The following is a 20,824-nucleotide window of genomic DNA, read 5'->3' as shown; positions in this document are numbered from 1 at the left end:
CTGCGCGCCCCCGTTGCCCCCCTTCCTGCCCGGAGTGAAAACTGAGAGGAAAAAGCGTCGGGAGCAGAGACCATGGAGGGGGAAAGCTGGATGTATTAGCTAGTTTGCTGCTTAGGGCACTTTTTACTCTTCTTTCGCTTCTACCCACAGAAATCAAAGCGTCTCAATGTGGAGATATCCGGTGTGTATTTTACGTTGCTCGTAAATCTCCTGAACAGTCAAACAATCAACTGCGAGTCGGACCGCGGACGGTTAGCACAGCCTGACTGAAAGTTAGCCCGCTCCGGCTAACTTAGCCCGCTCCAGCTACCACGAAAGGACAAAAAAAAATCCTAAAAACACGATAGTGAGTAAGAGTGTCGGGGCTTGAAGTAACTCGTAATGTTGCCTCCCGGGATTAATTTCAGATACGGATGAGAAAGAAATTCTCTGGGAACAGCGAGAACAACAGCGAGCCAGACAACCACCGTCGTTATGCTGGGGTTGATCCGCGGCTCCGGCAGCCCGTCCGAGTCCCGAGTGTGGCCGCACTCGGTGCTCTGGAGGCTGGGGGGCTTCTTCTTCCTGCTGCTGCTGGAAGGGGCCGGCTGCCTGGCCAGCCCGGGCAGCCCCGTAGGCGTCAACAACAACAACAACAACCCCGGAGTCAACATCTACATGAGTGTGGAGGAGGTGAAGAAGCTCCTGGGTAAGGAGGCCTGCATAGTAATCCAGCTGTGTTCAAACTTTGCAATCTGTCCACTTGTCTGTCCACTTCATGTGTTTGTGTGCCCCTCACATCTGTAAATTTAGCTTTAAAACTTGGACGAACTCCACCGAACTGTTACAGCTAATTGTGCAGGTACATTATATCAATGATTTACAGCTGTGATTCTTTTCTATTTTTTTTCTAGTGTTTCCTCTGTATTTGTAAAAGTAAAAAAAATTCTCATAAATTCTTACTTTTTATCTGGCAAATTTGTGAGTTTTCTCTTCTAATTGTGTTCGTTTTTCATAAAATAATATTTGTTCTTGAAAAATTGCCCCCTTTCCCGTATATTTCACTGTTTTTGTCTTTTGAAATTGCCCTTTTAATCCTAAATTTGCCAGTTTTTGTCCATTTGATTGTCAATTAGTTTGTGGGGGTAAATGTTTCAGTTTTTCTAGTGAATTTTCTTTTTTTGGGGGGGGTTCCCCCAAAAAATTCTCTCGTGAATCAGACGTTTTCTTTTACTTTTCTCCTTTTTTTTTTTAATGTCGTATTTTTGCACATTTGTCTAATGAATTTATCCGTTTATCTAGGAAATATAGGAGTTTAAAAATATTTTAAGTTTATCACTTATGTTCTTGTAAATTGGCAAGTTTTGTCTTAATTTAAGACTTTCTTTTAAAGATTTTTTTGTCTAATTATTTTGTTCTATTTGGTAAATTTGCAAGTTATTTCTTGAATATTTATTTAAATTGTCCTCGTGAATTTATTAGTTGACTGCCAGTGTCACTGATGAGGCATCAGTACTGTACATGTACGGGTCAAAGTAACCTTTACATGTTTCTGATATGTTGTGATATAATTGGTCGTCGTTTTTGTTGTTGTTGTTGTGGTTGGTCAGTTTATAAGGTTGTGTCTCATGATTGTTATGATGTTGCTGATTAGGATTAAATGTACAGTGGCATTAGAACATCAGCAGAATAATCGGAAGTGCTGGTTGTCATCTCATGACTGTGCTGCTGTTGGTGCAAGCCATCAGTGTTATGTTGGTCTAACACTGTCTGAATGTTTAAAATCTTAGTGACAAGGTGAAGCCAGCCTGTGAATCGGTCCTAAGTTGTTAATGGAGGGTTTGCTTTAGAAGTGTTGAACGTGCACTTTGAAACCAGCCATTTACCATGTGCACAGGCTAATGAAGGGGTAGAAGTGTTTGTATGTAATGTCCCCGTGGAGGGAGTAATCTCGTGTTGCAGCTCCTGCTAACTGACGTCTTCCTTTCGATAAACGAGTCATCTTATAGTGGCATCAGCAGAATTATGTTGTTTCTGTTGGGGAATCTTTTGGGAAGTACCTCCAGCTGCATCCAGCTTTTTTTAACAGGACCGTGTGCTGGTAAACCTCCCTGTGTATGGGCCTAATTTATAGCAGGGACTTTTGGGATGTGGTGTTAAATCATTTGTTTGAGAATGACTGGCACTGTTGTTTGATTAGTTATTGAACAAGTGGTTTTTTTTTTTGTGAGGTTACGTGTATTTACCGCATCACCAGGGATTAGCAGATTTAAAAACAAAAAAAATTACAATACCCTTGAGATATTTAAGGAAGTTAAATAGGATTTGATGGGGAAAATACCCATTTAGTTTTCTTTTTCCATAGTTTTTGAGCCCTTAAGTCTTCAAGTACAGGAGATGTCACATGAGTCACATGAAGTCGTCAGGGCTGTTCTTCTACATCACTATGTGAATGTCTCCTGTACTTTGAATCTACAGGGGCTCCGAAAGGGTGAAGTAGTAATGTAAATTAAAAAAAAAAAATTGTAATTTTTAACCTTGATGTACTTGGAGGCTTTGTAACACATGAATTCAAATATTCACTAGAAAAAGTTGCATTTCCTGTGAAAATGCAGTGTGAATGCCTTGTAGTGTAATCTGAAAACAGCAGAAGAAGGAGAACCTGTTGAAAAAACACTGTGTAGAAGCTGAACTCTTTGCTGAAAATGGCTCTATTTGAAAGGGCAGTGTTAAGAAAGCAGATTACATGCAAGCAGGGAAGATGTGCGGCAACTGTCACATGTAGGATTCGAACCATTGCCACCGGATCTCACGGCGGCTGCTCATTCCACTGAGCCAAACCAGTTCTGGTCTCAAGCAGAAGAAGCTAAATTGTGCTGAAAATGCTGAATGTTCAGCAAAAAACAGACAAAGAACCTGAAAATTGTCCTGAAAAGAGGTGAATCAGCAGAACCCGGCCTGTCTGCTCTAAGAACGGTTGCTCCATCTCACTGAGCTAAAACATGGCTCAGCTCAGCAAGCTAAACTGGTGATCACACTGATAATGTTGTCCCATTCAGCAAAATGGGCCAAAAAATCGCATAAAAAGCTTAATATCTGAAAAAGTATAGAAGTTATGAGCACCAAAAGATACAGCACGCTTCAGCAGAAAGAGCAGAACAGTTTAAAGTTTGAAAATCGGCTGAAAACTGGGGGACTAGTTAACCAGCAAAGGTCAGAGCAACTAGAATAATAATAACTAGAAAAAGTTGCATTTCCTGCGAAAATGCAGTGTGAATGCCTCATATTGGAATCTGCTGAAAACAACTGAAAAAGCAGAATTATCTGCTGAAAAGAGGTGTAGAAGCGGAAGTGCTTGCTGAAGATGGCTGTATGTGAAAGGGTACACTGAAGAGTGTCAAGAAAGCAAAGCGGAGGCAAGCGGGAAGATGTGTGGAAACCGTCACACGTAGGATTCGAACCTTTGCCAGCGGGTTGAGGCATTCACACATTAATATCATGGTAAAAGTTTCTGTGTGTAAATTTAATATCCTAAACTTAATGTCCAAAAAATATTTGCTGATTTTGAGGGTCAGGGACTTTTTCCAGATTTAATTTTATATGGAGTGACTGTGCCGTGTATAATTGCAGGAAATGTAACGAGAATTTCCTAAATTTTCAAAGAAAGGACTGTAGTCTCCCTGCCAAAATTATGCCCCCACCATTTCCCAAATTGAGCCCTTGTGTCCTCATGCCACATGCATTCAGTATTTCATTGCCTGCAGCCTTGACTTGTTAACTGCCCCTGCACCAATGTACCACCCTTTGTGCTTTCTCTCTCCTCTCTGACTGGTGTTGGATCGTTGGCTGACTCTGTCCCTTTGGGTTCCCCTTGTTCTCCATCACGTTACAGTTAATCTTCTGCTGCCAGACCAGGGCCTCTCTTGCGGTTTGCCTGAAACCTCATCTGGTTGTACGGCGAAATCTCTTAATGTTTGACAACTATGTCTGCGGCGCTAAAAGTATGTGTGGACAGAATCTTCCATGATGCAGCAGTAACTGCAGGAATTAAACTTGCTTGAGAGTTGAGTTGCCCGGTGTCAGCATCGTAATGTAGACAGCCTGCCGGAGAGTCTGACTGCAGTTTACTTTTGGTTTTAATCAGGTCTCTGTATTTTGTAAGATGTCAAACACATTTATGAAAGCAGATTTATAACATGCATCTACAAAAAAATTTAATTTCATAGGTCATAGTGGGGATAATTCAGTTTCTGCAGTTTTTTAAGACTTCGAATAATTCTATCAGGCATTGTCAGCACTAAGTTGCACTATGCTGTGTCTAAATGTGACATAGTAAACGTGCAGGTTAATGTGTCTTCAATAGGTTAGTTTGACTCTGAACTGACATTGAAACATAAGTCACAAACCAGCTGATGAGCAACTGTCATTTTATGCAAGGTACAGTAAGTTCATGTGTTTTATTATTCATTGCTGAATCAGTGCTGTCCCCTTATTCACTATAAGAATGCTTTGAGAGCAAGCTGTTGCATAAATAAGACTATCTACAACAATCAGGTTGAGTGGAAACAATGCAGCTTTTACATTTTAGTTAACACCATATGGAAACACCTTTGAAACCCCCAAAGTGGGGGTATTCAGAAGTGCACTTTACCAGCCTTGTGTGCAGGAACATGTCCGTGACTTCAGCTAGAGGGGGCTTTAATCTCCTAAAATAGTTTTCACTACCACAACAGGAAAAGCTTGTATTTAATATAAAGTAAAGCTCTGAACCTGAGGTATGTGCTTGGCCATGTAATTAATGTGTTATTCACACAGCCACTCTGTGTACAGTTACACTGTTAACTGGCCTGTGAGTCAACACATAAGACTCTTTTCTTGGGAATCTTTGGGACAGATCAGAGTAGGAAAAGCAGGTGTAAGTAATGAAATTGGCTGGCCTGTTTTTCAGCATTGTTGCAGGTTGTTGCATTATTTCAACAAACAGAGGGCAACTCATTAAGTTTCAGGAACACTTTGAGTTGTATAGAAATCTATGGGAAAATAGACTCTTGCTTCATGACATCAGTAAACACATTCCTGGTGAGTTTATTGCCTAATTGGCTAGCTTCAAGTCTTGCTTGTGGGAAGGCTGCTTGGTATTTGTGGCCATTGAACCAAGCAAACTGTTGGCAAAGGGAACAGAATTTAGAATTTTTTTTGGGAAACCCTGCATTTAACATCACTTAGGCAGGTAAATGATCAAGGATCTAGTTGTGTCATCTGCATAACAGCTGACACAAGTTATCAACATTCAACTTCACACTCTGCTTCTGAATATGTTTCTATTGCGGGTCTGTCTTAGTCGCAAATGTAGGTGACACATTTGCATTTACATTACGTGATTGTTGCGGTACAGAGCCATGTATTAAATGAAGCTTCAAAGCAAAGAATTTGTGTCAGATTTTTATCACTGAATTATTCAACGTACTCAATGAATCATTGCTGCCCTAAAGTTGACCTTGAAGGGCTTGGCTAATGTAAACCATATTTTAATGTTATGTTAACATGACCCCAGTCTACACCCCCCAACAAAGTATTATTAGAATTTATTCAAAGTTTTTCGAGCTATCAGCAGCAAACACTACCAAAATCATTAACTTTTTGGTAACGGTAATAAAAGTGGACCAAATGTAGAGCCTTGAGGAACACCGCAATTAAAAATGGAGAGCAGAGGAGCGTGGATTATATATACATAACCACAGAAAAGTTTCCATTAGAGAGGCGAAGGTGGAGAGTAGAGCTCAGCATTGTAGATTGTGTAGGAGAATAGTGTTTGACTATGTCAGAGGCAGCATTGAAAAAGCATTGAGAAGTTGTTGTTATAATAATAAAATGTAATATAACCATTTAATGTAGTGTTGGAGTGGTGTGTGCGCTCATAGCTGATGGACTGTCTGTTTTATTCTGATAACTCTACCTAACAGCCTGACTCTCAGAGGGCTGGTAAAGAACCGGAAAACTCTCTGCATGGATGACAGACGGGCAGCATCCCTGATTGATTTTGCATATGATAAATGAGTAGAGAACTGTCTGCCTCAAGAATCCACATGCATTCCTACCCTCAGCTCCCATATCAGCTCTTTCTCCAGGCCCACATCCTTGGTCTGAATTGTGTTGCAGCTGTGCAGGTCAGATTAAATTACTGAAGCAGTGCTCGAGCCCCAGGATCAGTTTAAAAGACGAGCCAACTCTTTTTACAAAACATTACACTCCTCCTGATATGAAGGAGCGCAATGAACTTCCATGAAGGTTGAACCCATAGTTTGTTAATCACATCTGTAAGAAATTACATTTAAGTAGGGAAAGAGTTGGGTCAGTTAAGTAACAACAGATCTTATTCAGAGGAAGAGGAAAGAGGGGAGTGTCTGTTAATCAAGTTATTCTGTTGTCCATAAAACATCAAAAACCGAAACAGGCCATCACTTTCTTACATCAAATATAAGGATGGGAATCAAGAAATAGTTCCATTTGGAATTCTAAGCTAAACATTTATACTTTAAGGCAAAACTTTACTGCTAAAACTTTAACTCACCACCACTTACCAAATGTGAATGTTTACTATAACAGTCTGTTAGATCTTCCATTTTAGAGGCTTTTCAGAAACCTCTTAAAACCACCGTGACCGTTATTGTTCGTTTGGTTTTCACACAGACGCTGCATCACATTGGCCACCTTGGACTGCATTCATGCGGCCCGTGACCCGAGCTGTGACACTGGTTTTACAGGCCTCAATGGCTTTCTTTGTGTCTTTCTCTCTTTCCTGTCATGTTGACCATCCATGCGATTATTTAAAACATGAAGCAAAAATAAGTTTTCTGTACATTCATTTACTGTCACCTATAATAACAACCTCACTGAGCCTATTTTTCCAGGGTACGATCCCCAGTGGGTTAAATCTGTAACACAGAAGATTTTTCTTGGTGGAAAAGCTGCATACAAGATCCTTGTTGTCTAATCTTTGCTCTGTATTAGTGCAATGCTTTTCCAGAGCTCTACAAGTCAAGCAAAACCTTTGCTTCCTCAGACCCCAGCTAAAAATTAGAATTGTGCAGACAAAATGAGCCGTTTTCCTATTAAAATTGTTTTGAAATACTTTTGGGTAAAATGAAATATCGTGATAGAATATGGGTGAAATGCGCATGCACAGTGCCTTTGTTTTCATTCACACATGGCGGAAAAAGCATGGTGGCGACGGAGAATGAGAAGGGTGAAAGCGGATTGTTGAATGAAACGGATGAACCAGAATTGGTTTGTAAAAATAGTGCAACTTCACTGGTGTGGAACTGGTTTGGCTTTCGTCCATCAGATACACACCAAAGCACAATTTTTGGTCGAGCATGCAAGCGGGCCGTTGTTATTACTGTGTTTTTCGGAAAAATACGGCACACTTAAAATCTATCCTTTGATTTTCGGAAAAATCGACAGTGCCCCTCATATCCTGGTGTGCCTTATGTATGAATTCTGGTTGTGCTTACTGACCTCGAACCGATTTTATGTGGTACCCTGCTCAAAAATCTGTCAAAAATGTTTGAGTACGACTTTGCTAAACTACGAAGCCACACCGCTTGATGGATTGTCGGAGCATTACGGCTACCGTAGTCAGGAGCCTCGTGGAGTGATATGTACTGTGCTTCAACATAATATTATCGTATTGTGTGTGTATAACCTCTTTTTAAGTTTTGTGGATATTATACATGGTTATGCTCAGGATATGTCGGCCAATTTCCACTGGAAATGCCTTTTGGTTAAACTGTCAGCAAGGAATTTGCATTTGCAATGTTAAATTTTTATATAGCTTTAATGCACTTAAAAAAAAAAAAAACAGCTGCTTGTTTAAGTGAAAATACATTGATGGGGTTTTTTTTGCACTAATAAAGTTGTGGAGTTTTGTCTTGCGTCAGTTATATCGTTATCGCATATTTTCAAATCTATATTGTGATAAATATTTTTGGCCATATTGCCCTGCCCTACTTTTGGGAATGGGAATTACGTTTAATGCATCTAAATTTGTTGAGAGACTGAGTCAGTTTCATAAAGGAAATCCAACAGAAAGCATCATAGTGCTACCAGAATAGTTTTATTATTAATAATAGATTGCATTTATGTAGCGCTTTTCGAGACCCTCAAAGCACTTTACAATTCCACTATTCATTCACTCTCACATTCGCACACTGGTAGAGGCAAGCTACAGTTGTAGCCACTGACTGACAGAAGCGAGGCTTGCACCATCGGCCCCTCTGGCCAACACCAGTAGGCGGTAGGTGAAGTGTCTTCTTGCCCAAGGACACAACGACCAAGACAGACAGAGCAGGGGATCGAACCGGTTACAAGATGAGCTTCCCAACCCCCTGAACCACGGTCGTCCTTAAAGGGCCCTTAATAACTACTACTAATAACTACAATATAAATATATCTAATGGCGGAAAAAAAAAGATTTTTAAAGACAAATAAGTGAAATAATGTTTGACATTCTAAGATGTATGAATTATGTTTATTATTGAAACACGTGATATCATAGTTTGGCTGCTCGATAACGCAAGGCAATTTACAACTACATCGTGTATTACATGACTGTATTATTTTGGACATGTTGAATTACTGCTTTGCTGGTAGGTTCACTCTCTGCTGTAGCATGTACAGCACATACACGAACAGCATAAACATCTTAAGGATTCAAAAATCTTAATAAAACTGAAGATGATGGTCTATGATGGGCTGATCAGGCAAGTCTGTGTTATCTTACTTAGTGTTCAATGCAATATATTTTACTTTATAACTTCTTTATTCGTCAGCTTTATCGCTGGTGGGAGGAGCTGGAAAAAATGCTTTTCTTCACATTTAAGCTTGTTGATCAGATGGTTTGAAGGACTGTCACTGGGTTTTTACCTCTGAAGGATTTGATTATGATCACAGTAATGAGTGCCGTTGTTGTCAACTCTGGAAACCCATTTTCTGTTTTAGGGTGCTGTGCCACCAATGCATTGTTTGCTATGTGTCATAGAGATGCAGTCAGTAAGCGTCAAATAGTCTGAACAGTACGTTATGATGAACTGAGGTGCTGTTTCAAGGCCCAGTTTAAGATGAGGATTATTTTGGACTGCGAGTCAAGCAAAGCTACTCTAGTAAAGCTCGAGGAAAAAAAGATGGAGTGAAGATAAATTCAGAAAGACAAATGGAAAGAGAAAGATGCTAACGCCAGAGACGCAGAGGATGAACTGTCAATCATATCAAGGAATATTTTCAAATGTGACTCATTCAAAGATACTCTTAGACTGCAAGAATCTAAGAGCAGCTGAGACGAATAATTTTATTTTAGTAGTCTAACATTAAACATATAAAGCTGGAAATGAGCATAATAGGTTTCCTTCAAAACATATAGATCCTTTCCTTTGCACATCGTTGTTCCTTCCAAGGGGAAAACTTCTAGCTGTGTAGTCATGTTTTTCAGTCTCGCAGTCAGGCGAGTAGGTCAGAGTTGAGTGTAAATCCTCCAAAAATGACAAATAAAGCCAGATCTTTTTCAACATGCAAACTAAGGAGTAAAACTCTACGTCCAGGTCGGGTAACAGGCTTTCCTCCCCCCCTCCAAAGACCTGAAAGACAAAGCCGGGGCTTTGAAAAAGAGCCTGTGAACAGTGAGGAGTGATTGGCAGCAGTATTCATTTCCTTCATGCCACTCTCCAAGGATCCCGTAGCTGAATAGAGGAGTCCCTGCCTTCACATCTTTTGTCTGAAAATCTCTGCACTCAGAAGTTCTGCAAGGCATCAACACGTTTTAGAAGATGGTTGCCCTCCTGTTGAAATCGGAAATATACTGTCATGTTTTCTTTCAGTATTGTAGGATTATTTAATTTGACTTGAGAAATGTTAGGAGCAGGAGAAGCTTAAATCAGATGGAGCCTTTTCATCTTTGTGCTGTCATAAAATAGGTGATATGCTGTGTTAGGGGAATGCACCTCCCTACATCTGACCTCGTGCTCACAACCTAGCCTTTCAAAGGCTGCTGTACAGTCGTGACCAAAAGTTTTGCCAGTGGCCTCACTGCTAAAACTAAAGTTTTATTTATTTGCCAATAAGTTTTTCGATATGTGTGAAATCCTTGTGATTGTTGTTCAGTAAATCACAAAAACGTGTAAAAAAACAAACTTTGTGCCACTGCCAAAACCTTTGGCCACAACTGCACACACAAAGCCAAATATAGATGAGGTGGTGTGAGATGAGAGGCCTCTTAAATGACCCTTTTATTCAGGATGAAATGAAACTGCTGATCATTTTCTCAGTGAACTGGTTGATATTTGTTGAGTAAACGAATGAGTCCCTTTTGAGCAAAAAGTAACCATGAATGAGGAGCCTTTTAATAGGACAGTCTTCCCCAGATTCCTCTCCCTGCCTTCATTCGCGTCTGCCCTCGGGCTGCTCCAAGGAAGAAAAGAAAGAAACTGATGTACAGCCTCTTTGAAGTGAGTGAAAGAAAGCCACAAAGATGGTGACTTAATGCGAGTTTTTCTTCTGGCTTTAAGGAACCCTGAAGTTCATCTAGTGCTGTTGTTTGCAGGCCATCTGTAAAAGCTCAGCAGTGCTCTTCGTTCGGGAAGTTCGGTCATGCTAAATTCACATCATTAAGGGGGATTCAGTTTTTTATTCCTAAACTTGGATGCTAAAACTCCTTTTTAGTTACTGGATGTAAAGAAACTTCTAAAAGTGGTTTTCTGCAGAGAAAAGCGACTAAAATGTTTCCAGGGAAAGAGATGATGATGTGTTTTCAAGAAAGAAGATTGATCCCAGTTTAGTTCAGTTTTAACACACGTTTACAGAAAATATGCAAAAGTAAGGGTAAAGTGATGTTTCCATGAGTGTGAACAAAATAATCAGAAGAGAAAAAAATAAAACTAAATTAAAGAAAAAGTTTTAATGTATTCATTTTGACTTTTTCCTTTCTTATAAATCAAGCCCATAAATCAAATCCCGTTACAGCAATGCACTGTAAGAGCTGAGATGACTAACATCTTCGAGGAGGAAGTAAAAACCACAAGGTTCGTGTATTTTGAACCAATGGAATGATCATCAGTTGAATTCTGCTGCTTTTGTCTCTGGATCAGCAGTTTGGTGTCTGTTTCAGCTTTCTTTCACTGCATGATGTGCACGTCTCCTGAGGCACGAGACCGCTGTCGCCTGGTGTTCCTTTTTTTTGCCCCCAGCAGGCATCACACAGTGGATGCAGACCACCAGGGACAAGCAGTTACTAGAAAAAATGAAAAGATGCCCAGTGTGGAGGTCTTTGGTTGCTCTGACGTTTGTCTTGGTTTTCAGTAATCTGACCCATAAACAGGACTGACTTCACAGCGCTGTTGTAAAGTCTCATCCTGCCCTTCTGCTTGATCTGCATATATTTCCAGATAGTGTAGCCTGCAGAAAAAGCTGTTTTTAATTTTATCAGGGGGTTAAAGACCCTTGATTTTTTTTTTTTTTTTTACAGTGACATAGAGACCCTGATTTAACAACTAGAAAATTGCGAGCTTCCTAGCTACTTCACAGGCCTAACAAATGTATCACTCGCACAGCCCAGGAACTGGACTTGGCTTCATTTTCCTGTTCTTGTATTTTCCATAGTACGTATGTGCTCCTAGCGTTATCTTTCCAGTAATCTCCTGAGACTGTAAACGACTCTGTCCCAGCCTGGCCTACATATGATGCACTTAAGCTTCCCACCCCTCAGACCCCTGTACCGCAGCTTTTTTTATGGGACAAACTGGATAGAACGAACTTGATTGCCTGTTGAATCTAACTGTGAGCTAGATGGCATGTCAGGTGACTGCCCGTGGAGAATTGGTAGCTCAGCGCCTCATATTAGAGCCAATGTTATCAAAGCAAAAAAAGCTGGTTATTTGTTTGTTTGATCCAAGCTAAAATTAAACCCTGCCCTACATTACAATTATATACGTCTTTTTCAGTTAGAAAATAATTTAATCTCTTTTTTGGGGGTGGGGGACTTTGGCTGTGGCGTATACTGATTTAAAAAAAAAAAAAAAAAAAAAACACCAACTGAGCCATAGTGTGTTGTCATGCAGGTTATTATTAAATCCTACAAAGCTGTAATGGCGCCAATGGAATTTTGCATATTAAAACACTACAAGAAAGCTGTCATTTAGAACTCTTCTTTTAATGATTTAAAATATGTGCATGATGCTATATTGTGGAGTCATGATTATCCGGTTCTTTTAATATTTGTTCTTGCATACTGTTTTTCTGCGCTAATGTGCTTTTTTTGTGGTCTAGGCAAACTGCTACACAAACATATTCACGTCATTCAGTTGGAGGGGATTTCTAAACTTAGTCTTATTTTAGATGTTACTGCAACAGGCTTCCTGTACCTGCAGCAAAATACCTTTATTCAGACATTATTACCAGTGGAATAGATTTGAAGATTTTGCAGTTGCTTATTGCAACTTCTGGGATATATGCTGCTTTAACTTGAACCTCAACTCAGCTAGCTTTACCTTATTTCCAGTCACACTTGAAAATCAGGCCTTTTCGTTGAGTAGCTCCACTGCGGCTCTGATGTCTTTACCCCCCGCCTCCTTCCTGTGTCTGTGGATTTGTTTAGAGTTTCCAGTTGATAGGGTTTCACGTGTGCCCTCATTTTCTCCTTCTTTGGCTTGTGTGGCCACTATCTTTCCAGAGAGAAGCTGTAAGGAGTGTTTATCTCCTGAGCACTCAGGGATGGAGGCTTTGGGAGGTACAAGAGGGTCTTTGTTATATCTGCCCTGGACTTTGCCACCTGGCCACTACCACCTTTTGTTCTCCTTTTTCAAAGTCTGCAATGTGATCCACAGCTCGCAGAGGAGTGTTGACTTAAAATGTAGTGACACTCTGCTAAGCTGAATTTCATATTACTGGCTTATTGCTTTGTTTTATAACTGTGTAGATACTGTGCTGTGTATGAAATGAAATGGTTTCACTTTTGATATGAAGGTTTCAAAAATCTTTCTTTCAGCACATTATTCATTATTATGGGGTATTTTATTATTTTTTCCCCCCTTTGTCATTAGTTACCCTGTTCCAGTGGGAAAGCTCCCTACTACAGTAGCTTTGCATGAAACAAAGTTGCTTTGCATGATTCACAGTTCATAATTACATTAGGAAATATTCCAAAAGACTCTTGAAACAAAAACATTGAGGGGAGGTCCAATTTATTGACTCCATTTAGTAGATGTGAGACGTAGCAAACACTGATTGGCTACAGACTCGTTTTTGAAAATGGACATTACTCAAGTGGACATTAGAGGAACTGAAGTTTTTGGCACTTCAGTTATTCAGGTCTGAACCACTAAGAAAAATGTAGGAAGAGGGATGAGAGTGAGTAAGCCCCTCTCCTCTGTCATGGTTAGAATCAGGGTTGTTGTGCCCTTAAGGAAAGTCCTCATATTGTGGTGAACAGCAGAGGACTGATTGTACTGAGCTGCTCTGAGGTGTAGTGTGTCAGTGTGGTGCTCTGTGTGGTTTTATACATCATCTCATGTGGCTTTTATAGGGATTTGAACATATGTATGTTCTTTCTTTTTACATTACTAGTGTCAGACTAGGACGGCGTCCTCAAATGTTCACCAAATCTTTATTCTGAACAGCTTCTTCATGCTATTCATTTTTGTGGTGCATCTCGTTTCTCCTAGATATATAAATCATGCATACTGTATGTTGTTTGTTTTGTTTTTTTTTACTGACTCAGAATGGACCTTTGTTACATGGCATCCGTCAGAACTTCATTGGTGTGGTCAGAAAGATCATTCCATACTATTCACTAAGATGAGATATACTTGAGATCTATCCCAGAAGCTGGGAAATTCCTGTTGTAGCAGGCAAAACATTAAAGACTACATATAGAAAACTATATACCAGCTTAAACAGAGTAGAGAAATGGCTAAGTACTTTTTTTCCAGTTAACTTGAAGAAATAAGTACAAAAATCAAGTACGAAAGAAAAGCATTTAGAAACTTGAGTATAATACAAGCCTAAAATTAAAATACAAATACAATAAAATTATATATAAAACACTGATTAAGTGTTTCTGTGACTTACTAAAGTAGCATATTTGGATTCTTTCCTTTTCTTTCAAGCTATGCTGTGTTTCATCAAATTCACGGTATTATTGAGGACCAGGAATATGAAGCCTCGGCTCTAAACGTCTGGGATGAGGACTAACTGAAGAACTGGACATCTGTGCTAGTTATACACTTATTCAGGCAACCTCTTATCCCGTCTTTCTAAATAAATGACCACACTGAGCTGCACCAATCACGTGTGGTGCACAATGAGGCAAACGTTATTTTTCATTAATTATATTTGGCTTAATTTGTAGTTAACCACCACAAACCTCCGTAAATCATTATTATGTATAATTAATTTAAATATTCTCCTCCCAAACTTTGCACTCTGAAAGGGAAACTCCTACAAATAAGGCCAGCTCCTAAAATTACAGTGTCTGTACATTTTAGTTGCAAATTATTAATAATATGGCTCCTTGGTAAATCCTGACAGTAGTTCTTCAATGCCAGCTGGCCCTAGTGTTGGTGAATCTGGCCTCAGTAGATTCACTGACTGATCATTGGCGAGGCACATGTGTATGTTGGGAGCATTGCTGGTAATTCTTACCCTCCGTCCTTTTGCGAGCCAAGTGACTGAAAGTGAATGTATGGTTTTATGTCACCGATCCACCATGCTACTATCAGGGCTTAGCAAAGAAGCTTTTGTACAAACACTTCAGCTTTGAAAAGCACTTTAAATGATTTGAGCTGAAGCCTTATTCTTGTTATTACTATAACTTTATTATCTTCGGCTAAACTAGTTTTGAATCCATTTTTCCACAGAGCAGGCTGTGGATTATTTCCACGGTGTCTTACAGTGAAGTGGAGGGAATCTCTAGGATGGAAGGAATGTTAGGAAGGAAAGCAACCAGAAAGAGCAAGCGATTACAACGATCAGCTCTCTGAAAGCAGTGTAATGGTTGAATTACCGAGACATGATTTAAGGGATCTGAACTTTAAAAGAATTTCCATACAATAATACTTCATAATAATATGTTTGTACTTGTTTCTTTGTTACTTAGACACTGGTTACCTCACGGATCTCTGCAAGTTGGGTCATGCACTGCTTTCGTGTCGTTTACTTTGCCGCTGTGCCAGTATATTGGTAGTAATTTCATGCATGAATTTTTTTTAATGAATTCTTCAGATACTTCCATACGAACAGACAAAACACCCACTGTATTAAATCATCTGCTGTTAGGAGCACTGTTAAGTTTATTGACCGGGGCGCTGCATTAATTGTGCATCCTAGTCATATGATTATGCAAAAATTAATGTAAGGCTGCAAAAAATAATTCTAGTTTTATATTGCTCAAGTGCTTGGCCTGATAACTGTGGGTTTCTTTATGGATGGGACAAGATATGTGGCATCGGTGGTGAAATGCTGACGACAAACTGCTTAAATGCTGCAGTGAAACAGAAAAATTGTGCGGGAAATGCCAACAACACTCTCTCAAGTGTCATGCTGGAGAAGTCTGAGTTAGCATCAGAGCTGGTGGCATCTCTAGTTGTTTGATGTGCAAGGCACACCACTAATCAAAAAGGAGTCCTTTTTACACACACATCTCCTGGTAATACTGTTTTTCATTCCAGAGAGCTGAGTATTTAAGTCAGGGATTAAAGTGCAGTGCATGGTTCAACTTCCTCCACCTCAGGAACCACTTATTCCCCATCCTCAGTCTGTGTACACTTACAGGCTGCTGCTGCTGCTGCCACCGCCTCCGATTCCTGTTTTGAAATTCTGGCATTTTGGGTAGAAAGTGCTGTGAGAAACTTGAGCCACTCTCGTCTTCTTGGAGCCTTTATGCCTGGCTGCATAATTTAATTGGTATAAGAGATGTGTGTGGCCTCATGTTGAGACAAGGGGGGCACACAAAGTTGAGCACGAGTAAGGTAATTATTCCTGTTGAGAGGTGCCAAAAGTACAGACATTCTGTACTCAAGTAGAAGTACAGTTACTAGTGTTTAAAAATACTCCAGTAAAAGTTGAACTTCTTTACTCAAGTAAAGGTGAAAAAGTACAAAAGTAGTTCCTCAAAGAACATCTCTACCACCTATTTTTATGCAAAGCTAACTAAACCTTGTCCCACATTAATGTAATAAAGAAATTATATTAGTAGATAGGAATACAAACTTTATGTTAGTCTGATATTCAGTTCTAATAAAGGTACTAAGCTTGAATCAGGTAAGTAGAACATGAGCAGAGGGGAAAAAAAGGAAAATAAAAAATAGCTCTATTTTCTCTTGCCTACATTGTAGAGGTTGTCTTTGCCTCTAAACAGGTGTGGTGGTGGTGGGGGGGACCCTAAAATCACCTGTAGTGGCTCAGAGTGGGAAAAGAATCACAACTTACAATAATTTCTGTTGAGAGCTGCAGTAGATTTTCTTAGTTTACAGGCTGTGGTAAGGTGACCTGCTGCTCTTTGTGGGTGTACAGAATTGAATTCAACCAGATGTGAGCAGATGTTTCATGAGTTGTCCTGGCTGATTTCCATCCTCTACACTGACAGTATGTTTATGCTGGGGGTCTTTTTCTAGATGGTACAAGGTTCTTACAAGAGTGGATTTCAGTGAATGAATCTCAGCATCACCAGCTAAATTTCAGATTCAGCTCTGCTATTCTTAATGTACCTAACTCTGACCATGAAACCACGGACACTGTGCACACAATGTTCTTTAGTTTAAATCCATCACAGTACAGCAAACTAACCTGTTTGCCCTAAAAAAAAAAATCAGTCCCTTTATGCTTGCTAGTCTTCTCTAGGGCTAGCTACATGCTGAAGTACTGAGATAGCAACTTATGGACACCTGCAGTCGTTCCGGTGTTGTGTCAAAAAACAACACTGGCCCACTCTAACCTCTGAGTATGACACACGCTTGTACCCGTTTGATCTCGTTTTAGTCGACATTTCCTGGTGATTAATACACAAAAAGGAGTGCCTTTCATGTGTTACTGTTTAGGCTCAAGTCTGCTTGATGTTGGTGGCCTGCAGTGATGAAATAACTCCCTTCAGTTCCGACAAACCAAAAGTAACAAGCCTGTTTTAAGCTTGTAAGAAGTAGAAAGTACAGAAATCAAAAAAAAAAAAAATGTAGTGTGTAAAAGTAAAAAGTTGTCAGACGAAAAAACTCAAGTACAGATACCTGAAAATTCTACAGTAATCGAGTATTTCTGCTTTGTTTCTTCCCACCGCTGTTCCTGTTTGGGCTGTGTGCTCGAATCAGCATGCAGTTCTGAAGCTGCTGGAAAAGCAGAAAACTGATTTCTGATTGTGAGCTGGTGCCGATCCAGGTGCAAACTTGGGTCCTGATATGATCAATCAGATCAAAGTTTCAGCATGTCCCCTCAGAATCAGTTCTTTTTTTTAAAACACAACTTTAATTTAAGGAAGTTATGCATGCATTTTACTTTGAAGTTATGAAAATTTAAAATTACAAGCTAGTCGAGACAAAAACATTTACTGTGAACATTCCCTAGTCTGCCTTTCAGCACACCCCTTTTCTTTCCATGCAAGTCAAATCCCCCTTTTTTTTTGATTTAATCATCCAAAGGCTTAGTTTCTGAATTTTACCTTTTCACATGCTAAAAATGTGATCAACAGAAAAAGAGAGAGCAGCTGTCTTGTTCTTTGGACTCGTTAGAAACTTTACGTAACCCTCGTCGCCTCTGTTTTTAATTGAGCCGGTGTAAGAACGCCCTATGACGGGTGCTCTGAGACACCCAGGGGTACTGTGGGAGCCTGGGTGCATTCTTCACTTCTCTTTAAACTAGATATTCACAGACTGATAGACCCTTCTCTGCCAGACAGACTCTTTCAAGGAGTGATAGCACTGCCTTGGGCACTGGTTGGGGGATTTCACCAGCATACATTACACTTTTTGATGGAGTAAAAAAAGAAAAAGAAAAAAAGCTTCTTTAAAGGCTTGAATTCGTTAAAATAAAAGGGGAAGAAACAGCACAGAGTACCAGCCTGCTGAGCTTTCTGTGAATGGTTGCACAGATTGTGAGTGTCGGGTTTAGTTTCCTAGATTGGAAATTATGCTGATATTTTTGGACGCTGTCTGACTTAAACCTTTTGAACTTTTTCACATGACCATTAAGTGTTATTAAGTGCTAACAGCGCAATTAGAGCAGGGCGATATGGCCAAAAATATTTATCACGATATATATTTGAAAATTTGCGATAACGATATAACTGACGATATAATGGATGCGAGACAAAATACAACTCCACAACATTACTAGCGCAAAAAGACAACCTTCCATTTATTTTCACTTAAACAAGAAGCTGGTTTTTATGTACATTAAAGCTTTATAAAAATGTAACAGTGCAAATGCAAATTCCTTGCTGAAAGTTTAACCAAAAGGCATTTCCAGTACAAATGGGCTGACATATCCTGAGCATAACCATGTATAATATCCACTGAAGTTAAAAAGAGGTGCTTTGCAACATTAAACTGCAGTGTGCAGTACGTATGTTTCGGACCATAAGGTGCACGGGATTATAAGGCACATTAAGCGAAACAAAGCAGTCAGATAAATCAAACTTTATTAAACTCATTCTTCTTGCTTCCTCCACTTCTGTACCATTGATTCATTAATGTTGAATTCTCTGGCAGCTGCTCTATTCCCATGTTGTTGCAGTATATTAATGACTAACCTGGTATTGTGGATGGATTATCTCAGTTGTTCTCCTGACTGAAGTTTGGTCCGTTTACAGCATCCTGCCATGCGATTGCATTTGTCTCTAACCATGAGGAACCTTCCCCTTAACTTTTATAAGTGGAAAAAAGTTAGCGTTCATCCTCCAGCTTCACTGTTTATGTTATGCTAACATAGCTGTGTCGCTAGCGATCACCTAGCACATCATTATATACCAGCTAGCCCAACTTCAGTAACCCTACAAACGTCACTGCTGTTTAGTTTCCTGTCTTCATTTATGTTAGAAGTGATAGCAGAGCTGTACGTTTGATTTTATTTTTCAGAAATCTCTCAGTCAGAACATGCAATATCATGCTTAGGTAACTAGCGAGACTAGCGAGCTAACTTCCGCTAGCTTCCTGCTAACTTCTAACTCCGTTAAATGTAATAACTTTTGTTTTCATGGATGCCTGGAAGTTAAACTTTATAGTTACACCTGGTAAAGCAGCAATGCTGATCGTTTTATTAAAGATGAAAGAATTTAGACAGTTTTTAACTCTAAGTGATGCTGCAGTGTTGTTTGACCTGAAGCATACAGAGTTTAGGACCCAGATTACTCCCAGATTTAAGAGCATCTTAGTCCGACAAATACGACAATAACAACGGCCGCTTGCATGTTCTGCAAAAAAATGTGCTTTGTTGTGTATCTGACGGACAAACACCAAACCAGTTCCACATCACTGAAGTTGCACCATTTTTACAAACCAATTCTGGTTCATCTGTTTCACTCAACAATCGGCCATGTGCGTATGAAAACAAAGGCACTGCGCACGCGCGTTTTACTCCCATTCTATCGCGATATTTCATTTTCCTATCGTTGCCTAACATTATACCGGTATTACCGTGAACGGTATAATATGGCCCAGCCCTAAGCGCAATGATGTTGCAATGTTTAGTCCATCTCTCTTTACTGAGGAGAAGCCTGCTAGTGCGGCTAGCAGTGTGACTGGATATTTAACCGTATACGAGACTTGCTCTGAATGAGGAAATGTGTTATAAAAGGTCTTTTATGTCCCGTGATCTCAATAATTTCTTCAGAATAGAGGTTTGTTAAGTGATGTCAGTCCACAGAGTTTAAGGGCTCAATCATCTCCTGCACTGGATGAGGTTCTCACCGAAGTAAAATCTGTTCTTTCTTCTCACACAGGCCTCGACGCAGAGCTGTACTACGTGCGACACGATGTGGTGAACCATTACGCGCTTTCCTTCAACATGTCTGTGCCCACTGAGACCAACAGCCTCTACTTCACATGGTACTCCAAGACAAAGGTGAGACCGAGCCGAGCATGTTCTCGGCACACAGGTCATCTGATCACTCATGTGAGGGAAATATTAACATTTCTTCTCCGTTCCTCGTTTAAAGGTTGACTACCGGCTTTCATTCAGCGTGGAGAACCCTGTAGCCCTGAACCCGCCATGGTGCAACATCTCCCTTCAGGGGGAAGTGCCCCGTGTTCCCTCTGGTCTGTCAAATATTCACCTTTAATTTTTAAAGAAAAGTTCTGAAAATCCTGAAGCTATGATGGAGTTTTTATGTGTGTGTAATATTTATGTTTTTGTGTGCGTGTTTCCTCCGCAGTCTTCAGAGTGGACATCTTATGTTCGGGCAAAGTAGATGAAGAGGCATTTTTAACAATGCAGCTGAATCTGACCATCCATGCCAACAACTACACAGTGCTCAACTTCAAGAGGAGGAAAATGTGCTATAAGAGTAAGAATCTGTTCATGTACACAAATGTGAGGTTTAAAAACTCTCTCAGCTCTGAAAATTTAATGTGAAAAGCTCCTTATGAAAATAAGTTGGATCACAAATGGGTGCAAAGTTTTGAGCCGTCCCATGTACTTAGAGGGCTCGTAACAAGGAAAATCTTAATAGTATGAAAAGACATTTTTAGCTTTATTAATTATGAAGCTCAAAACACAGTAAGAGCTTTGTAGTGAAATCTGATGGCATCTGACAATTTTCAGTAACATTGGAAAGCAAAATTGTAAATTAAAATTTTAAATCTGATTAAAATAAAAT

At 39.8% G+C, this 20,824-nt stretch overlaps 1 protein-coding gene across 2 annotated transcripts in view; it reads left to right on the top strand.

The window, feature by feature from the left end:
* The window catches only part of ryk (receptor like tyrosine kinase), a 54,661-nt gene continuing 33,837 nt past the window's right edge, over positions 1-20,824 (top strand). For both annotated transcript variants that reach the window (XM_082525226.1, XM_082525225.1), the window contains exons 1-4: positions 1-688; positions 19,949-20,070; positions 20,165-20,264; positions 20,381-20,512. In XM_082525226.1, the coding sequence (XP_082381352.1) occupies positions 475-688; positions 19,949-20,070; positions 20,165-20,264; positions 20,381-20,512 (568 nt within the window). In that variant the 5' untranslated portion in view covers positions 1-474. The remainder of the gene's footprint in view (positions 689-19,948; positions 20,071-20,164; positions 20,265-20,380; positions 20,513-20,824) is intronic.

Source organism: Aulonocara stuartgranti (assembly GCF_965226115.1).
Source record: "Aulonocara stuartgranti genome assembly, chromosome: 23".
Lineage (NCBI taxonomy): Eukaryota > Metazoa > Chordata > Actinopteri > Cichliformes > Cichlidae > Aulonocara > Aulonocara stuartgranti.
This window is presented reverse-complemented; position numbering and strand designations above follow the sequence as displayed.